The 7,665-nt window shown below is 35.5% G+C and overlaps 1 protein-coding gene across 1 annotated transcript; it reads right to left on the bottom strand.

The window, feature by feature from the left end:
- Window positions 1-3,328: 3,328 nt before the first annotated feature.
- RMI1 (RecQ mediated genome instability 1) lies at window positions 3,329-5,176 on the bottom strand. Its single transcript, XM_006901964.1, has one exon. The coding sequence runs from the start codon at window positions 5,174-5,176 to the stop codon at window positions 3,329-3,331; it is 1,848 nt and encodes a 615-aa protein (XP_006902026.1).
- Between the last annotated feature and the right edge of the window lie 2,489 nt (window positions 5,177-7,665).

The raw sequence follows: 7,665 nt of genomic DNA, 5'->3' as shown, positions 1-7,665 counted from the left end.
GGAGAGGAGCAAATGGGGGGGAGGGGGGAGGGGTTTGTGCGGGGAGAAGGGTGCAACAATGAATGAATGGAATCCCAAAATCTCTATAGATGTTCATTGAAATGAAAAATAAACAACCTAAATTTAAAAAAAAAGTCAAAACCAGTATGTATATGAACTTTATAAACTGTGTGTAAACTAAAAATAAAATGAATACATTAAATTTAAAAAACTATTAAATCAGTTTAACATTGAAATATTAATATTTTTCCTTTGATACATTCTGTAGCTTTATATTTGACCATCTCATGTAAATTTGTTTGCAGCATGATTATAACATTCCCCTTAATTCTATGTAAAAACTGGGAGCAATCTGTACTTCATTCCTATACTTTTCACATTTTTTCCTTTATTACTCTTAAAGCTACAAGTTTTCATCTTCTATTGTTTTGTGTTCCAATAAATTTTACTATTTTCCTTTTCCTATTTGTCATTTTTACAACCTATTGTAACTTTCAAAAAATAACTTTCAGCCTTATCTAGTAAATTAAACCTAAATCTCCCTCTAAACTGGCTTTCTGCACATTTCAGGAATTTTATTTTATGTGCAAGTGGCATCCACTTCCTAAATAATATGCTTCTGGAAACTCTATGAACTTTGATAAATGTATATAGTTGTAGAGGGGCTTCTGGCCTTTTGTTCATAGGGTCGCTATGAGTCGTACTCCACTTGAAAGCAATCAACAACTTAATGAAAACATTTCCTAATCTTATCACCTTTTCTCTTAATCTAAACTTAATTTGGAATAAGCTTCACTTTTGAAACACAGATTTTCTAACCTCCTCCCCAAGTTTATTTTCTTCTAACTAAAGCCAGAATAATACACTCCAAATGGTTCTCTCTGAATCTTATTTAGATTTTCTTTTTGGCACAGAATATGGCTCATTTTTGCAAATGTTCCATGTTGTTATTTTTGTTATGTACCATTGAGTTGGAACCTGTAGATCCTCCAGTGGTTTTTCAGAGGCAGTAAATCACATGGGAGAATGCCCATCCTACCCAAAACAGCTTGTGGAAAGGAAGCTCTGCTGGCCTAGTGACAAGCTGTGCTGCAATCCCGAAGGCACGCAGTTCGTGCTCCGCTGGAGGGCCACCACTGGGAAATGACTCCATGGTACACAACAAGAAGTGGGGAGAAAGAACAGCTGGTGGATTAGAACTGCATGACTTTGGGAGTGCAGCAGATTCTTACTACCCATAGTCTACTAGAATCCCTATGTTCCATATGCACAAAAGATATATAGCATACATTTGTTAAGCACATGAATGTATAAACACGTATTAGGTCAAAATTGGTACATTTTCTTAAAATAGAAATATAAACAAATCATCTTAATTCAATTTACTGTAATTAAAACTATATCAAATTACCAAGAATCTTGAGTTATGATTGGGTTCTGTTTCAACAACTGTAAGACAATTCTTCACCTGTTGTTTTAGTTTGACATAGAACAGGTTTATTACAGAAAAAAATACAGACTAGTAAACGCAGATAAAAAACTAAAACTTGTCAATCAAGTTGATTTCAACACATTGATTCTTTAGGACAGAGTAGAAACATTCCCATTTGGTTGGGTTTTGTTTTTATTTGCAGGGAATAATTATTATATATTGTTTCATTCCAGTACATCGTTTTATGCAATCTTAGATTTACATTATTTTATACTCATACACAAGGCATTTTATATAATTAATTAGTATTGTTCTATGCCAATTACTACTCTATTTTTAAAAGTCCCCATTGAGTCTTATCCCTTCACACACACACATCTATCTGCCCCTTGCCCTTTTTTATTCCTCTCTTTGGACATTTATAAACATCTTACTACTTACAAATCTTTACAAAAGCATGCTGCTTCATCAGTCTCTGTAGAATGGTCAGAACTGATTTAGCCAATGAGTCACAAAAGTTCCAAATGAAAATAATAAAATCACCCATAAACCTCCACTGTTCTTAATAAGAGCTACATAGCAAATTGCTTTCCCGTTCAACCATTCATACAAATTTTGCATTACAGTAAAACTCTTTGCACGTAGTCCCTCTAATTCTCATTAATCCTTCTATCCTACCTCCTTCCCACCTTCTGGGTTTCCTCCTTAGGCAAATGCTGCTCAGCTATTTTGACCTTATAAGTTTGGTTATTATAGGAGTGTCTTACTGGTAATAATGATGACCTTACAGGCCTACTGTTTGAATGAAAGTTGAGCCATGGGGGTTGAGTTTTGTTCCAGGTTCAAAGAGTAACTCAGGATCATAGCCTCAGGGGTTCCACCAGTCTTTCAGGCCAGTTAGAATGGACTTTCGAATGTTTTTTAACACCACTGTCACCCACTCCCCAGGATCTTGTACTTGTGATCCCTTTCAGCAGTCAATGATTGTAGGCAGGCAGGTTAGGCAGTTGTGACAGAAGATAAATAACTTTTACATATTTCTTGCTGCTATTATTTGTATAAGCCTGCTGCTAAACACTGTGACACTGATATGTCAAATGCGATAATGGTTACCCATGGTGGACAGTGTTTGGTGGAGCTCCCAGATTAAAACAGGCTTGGAAGCAGGAGTGGCATCCACTTCCAAAATAGCCTGCCTCCAGGGAAACTCAATGAACCTAGAGAAACAAAGAAAGTTAAACAAGTGTTCAAGTCTTTCATTCACAGGGTTGCTATGAGTCATCTATGACGTGATGACACTTAACAACATTCTTTAAGTGTCATGAATCATTAAATATAAACAGCTACAAGTAAATGTGTAAGAATCATTTCAGCAACAAAATGCATACTTACTATACTACAATTTCTACTAATTATTGTCGAGTTGGAATTGACTCATAGAGGACTCAAGTGGATTTTCAGAGGCTTTATCTGCTATGAGAGGAGAACGGCTATATTTCTCTGACAGAGCAGCAGGTGGATTTGAACCATCAGTCTATGAGGTGGCAGCTCAACTCCTGACCCAGTAGGTCAGAGTTCCCTACAAATTTGTGTGTAGTACAATTCAAAGATGTTCATATGCATGGCTCATTATAACTCATATACATCACAGATCATATGACTCATCAATGAACACCACTATACTACTTTAGAAACATGAAAAACAAAAGGAAAGCAAACATCAAAAACAAAGGGTCAACAAAATCCTTCAACATTTACTAGAAAACAAATTTTATTTAAAAATCATATATATACAATATTTTAAATTAAACTATGAAACTTTATTATTTTACAGAGTATCAGAAATAAAAGGATACAGCTAAATGTTTCTTTGTTGCTTTGTTTTCTATCGGAATTTTAGTATTTATTCAACCGTGTTTTTAGATTTTCAAGGTGTTCCATATTAACGTCTTGTAATGACACAATCACTGCTTTAGACAAGGAGGGATTAAATGAAATAGTCATCAAACAACATAAATCTATTAGATCTCTCTGACATTTCTCCAAACCTCTCAGAAACTTCTTGTAGTGAAGAGGATTTTTTTTTAACTGTTTCATTTCTGGTACTGAAAACCCTATAAGACTAGTAAGTATTTCATCTACAAAGCCTACATCTAGATAGGCAGTGCCATCAGAAATCTTAGCGGTTATATTCCAACTGCCACCAGAGCTTGTTAGGTTACCAGTTAAGGTTACAATAAATGCTTTAATTTTAACAATTGTAATTTCCTTTGGTTTGCTGGACCTTAGAACAGACAAATAGGTAAATGGTGGAGAATACAAGTCCACAGTGATAAGATTACTGCTGATTTCTGAAGACCTTAAAGTCTGGAAATGGTGATCATTTTCATTTGGCATTTGTAAACTCTTTTTTGACACATAATTGACTAGCTCTCTACTTGCATTATTTAAGTTATGTTCATATGAACTGCTGATAGTTTGTTTTACTCTCTTATTTGTTTGTGAGTTATCTGTATTTGTAAAATCATCATTATCAACTGAAAAAGCATTACTATTTTGCTCTCCAGCAGATAGATGACCAAAAGATTGGTCTTTATTATTTATTTGTTCAGATGTCTTTTTCTCATTCCAATTAGTGTTTCCATTCTTGTAAATCAAAGAAAAATTATTCGGAGTATCTGATTTATGTGAAATTCTCTCTGTATTTTTATCTGTATCCCTGTTCATTGTCAATAGCTGCAAATTTTTAGTCTCTAGTTCTTCTTTCCAAGCAGTTTCTTCTAAAAGCAAGACCTCCTCCAGTGAAAAGTCATCTAATTCTCCATCATTAAAATGCATAGATTGATTTGTTTCCTCCTGTGATCTTTGAGAAACAGCAAATCCTAGCTTCAAACTTGGCTGTCTTGTGGTTTTAATCTTTGAAGAACTATCTGTACTAAAATATCCTGTTTCCATAGTGTCATTATTTGCTGCAAGTTCATCATTTTCATCAAGACTTGCCAACAGTTCCTCATCAGAAGGTCCAAACACAGGATCTAGATCATCTGTAGTTATGGGAATGCTATGGTTTGGATTATTTGGTGTGACTGAAACTAACGCATCAGTTTCCCCAATTAATCCAGCAAGTACTTTTTCCTGTGCATAATCTTCTAAAAGAGCATCTACTTCACCTCCCAATACTTTTACATTTTCTGGTTTCAGTAAGAGAACACCAAGACGGAAAGAAATGTTTCCACAAATCAAAATTTTTGTACCTGGAGGAAGATCACTGTGAAGAGCTGGAATTGCCTGATATTCCATTCCCTGAATTTGTAGAATTCCATCAGTTATCTGTAGCATCAACATTCGTGAAGGCTTTGCTTCCCAAGGTTTTTGAGGTATTTGTGTTTCGGCTGTAACTAGATCATTTGCTGTATTCTTTCCTCTTAACTTTTGTATTTGGGAATATGCAGGTTGACTTACATCAATGAAAGAATTAACCTGTAGAGCATAAAATCCACTCAGTTCTCCTTTTGGGGCTTCTAAAATGTTTTCAGGTAAAACAGGATACTCCAAATCTCTCAGGTCTGTTAGCAGCCATTGCTCAAACACTTGCTTATTCATTTGAGCCTGACTCAATATGGCATTATTATTTTCTTCCTGGATCCAGTTAATACAAGCTTCCACCCACATATGAGGTACTTTAATATGCCACATAGCAGAAAGCCAGGTTTCGACTCTTGATGCAATACCAGTTACACTCATTTTTTTAAGTAAAAGGAATATGCATCAATTATCTAAAAGAAAAACACAAAAATTAAGATACTTCAGTATATTTAGATACAGTTTTTAGCACATTTAGATAAACTTTTCTATAATTCTCTACAATGCATAAACAACTACAACCATATACTTTAGATATTTCCTTCTTTAGCATCTTAAAATTCTTTGACTTTTTAATTCAACTAGTTAAATCTCTACAAGTAATCAATTGGTAAAATGAGAAAAGAAAAAGGTTCTGAGACACATATACCTAGGTTTGAAAGCTAGTTTTACAAGCTAAGTGACTTAGTATAAATTTCTTCCATCTTCTCATCCAGTTTTCTCATCTGTATAACAATGCTATTATGTATCTGACAATGTTGTTGCAAGGTTTACATAAATAATGTCAACCTTATAGAAAATACTGACTCACACACTGCTGTCTAGTCAGTTCCAACTTGCAGCAGCCCTCCATCACATCTGCAACTGTAAATCATAATGGGAGAATGTCCATCTTTCTCCTGTGGAGCTGGTGGTGGATTTTAATGGCCAAATAGTGTAGCCTCTGGGTTAGCAACACAACTCTCTACACACTACACCACCACAGACAGCTCTCTTACGGAAGATACCCATTAAATACTAATTATTTAACAATGTCAGTCTCTCAACTAGGGTACACCTAATACAGGCCATGGTCTTTGTAATTACTCGATATGTATCAGAGAGCTGCACAAGAACTAAGGATGACAGAACAACAATCGATGCCTTCAAATTGTGGTGCTGGAGAAAAGTCTTGAACATATCAGGAAATGCCAAGAAAACAAACAGGTCTGTCTTGGAGAAGATGAAACTAAGTCTCTCCTTGGAAACTAGGATTTTGAAGCTCCGTGTTACCTACTTGGGACATATGGCCAGGAGAGACCAGTCCTTGAAGAAGGACATCATGCTGGAAAGGGTAAAGGAGCAGAGCAGAAGAGAAGACCCTGGAAGAGAAGGATTGATATAGTAACTGGGGAAATGGGAGTTGGTGTGTCAGAATTTGTGAGACTGGCTCAGGGCAGGCTTCAGAGTTGCTGTACGCAGGGTCGTGGTAAGTCGCAGGTGACTTAATGACACATAACAACAACATACTGTTTACAATTTAAGAGGCAATGTTAATTAATGTTCATTCATTCTATAGACAAGGCTTTTTTAAAAGTTATCTATGCCATTCAGCACTTAAAAAATACAATCTAAGGATAAAATTATAACAATAGTGAACTTCAAATTGATGCAAAGCTTCTAATTGACTAAATACTCAAGTTTTCCAAGTAAACATACTACATACTTTCTCAATCCCTGTATCTCTTCCTAAAAAACAAACAAATCCATTGCCACCAAGTTCATTCCTACTCACAACAACCCTATAGGACAGACTAGAATGACACTACAGGGTTTCCAAGGTTGTTAAATCTTTAAAGAAGCAGCTTAAAGATGACCACATCTTTATCTAGAGGCCGGTGGGTTTGAATGACAAACCTTTCAGTTAAGAGGCAAGCTCTAGCCAATTGTTTTTTCCACAGATTAAGATGCTTAAGAATTAGATTACCTGCTATGCATCTGAGAGCAGGACAATGAATTAAAAAAAAAATTAGAATTTATAAAAGTTTTAATAGATCCACAGTGAAATTAATCACTTGGATAGGAATACACGATTTGATGATTTCTAACTATTTGCTCAGTGGAGTACTTAGACAAGAAACAGAAAAGGTTTATAGAGAAGAAGCTACGGAATTACCAGCTCATTTTCACAAGTAAAGAGTTTACTGGTAGGATTCTTAGAGACACTGTGATCAATCAAAGTATAAAACATGAGACTTAAGTGCGATATACACAAAAATAAGTATCTGCGTGCTTTCTAAGTTGGCTTTCTTATTTCTCTTTTTTCACAATTACTTCACAAGATTATTGTGGATGTATAAGGAAGCAGGAAAAGTAGTACATAACAGCAAATAAGTAGCTGTATTATATTATTGACTTATAATCTGTGACTTAAGACAAGTTACTAAATTTCAAGGTTATCCTACAGATCTCTTCTGTATAAAGAAAGTAACTGCATTTTCCTCAAAATATTTTTATGATGATTAAATTACTTAAAGATGAATAAAGCAGTACTTGAAACATAGTAAGAACTCAGCAAATAGGGAGCTCTGGTGGCCTAGCAATAAGAAGCTGCACTGCAATCACAAAAGCATGTGGTTCAAATCCACCAGATGCTCTGAGGAAGAAGCATGGACAATCTCCTCCCTTGTGATTTACTGTCTCTGAAAACTCGTTGAAGGGTCAGTTAGGGGTTGGGTCTGACTCTACACAACAAAAACAACATGGTACCTGGAGGGAGTTCTGGTGGCCTAGTGGGTAAAAAGTTGTGCTGCCAACCCAGAGGCACTCAGTAAGAATCCACCAGCCACTCCACAGGCAAAAAATGGGCCATCATCTCCCATGAGGTATAC

This window comes from Elephantulus edwardii, unplaced genomic scaffold (assembly GCF_000299155.1).
Source record: "Elephantulus edwardii isolate Elephantulus edwardi_28Jun2011 unplaced genomic scaffold, EleEdw1.0 scaffold00353, whole genome shotgun sequence".
In the NCBI taxonomy this organism is placed as follows: Eukaryota; Metazoa; Chordata; class Mammalia; order Macroscelidea; family Macroscelididae; genus Elephantulus; species Elephantulus edwardii.
This window is presented reverse-complemented; position numbering and strand designations above follow the sequence as displayed.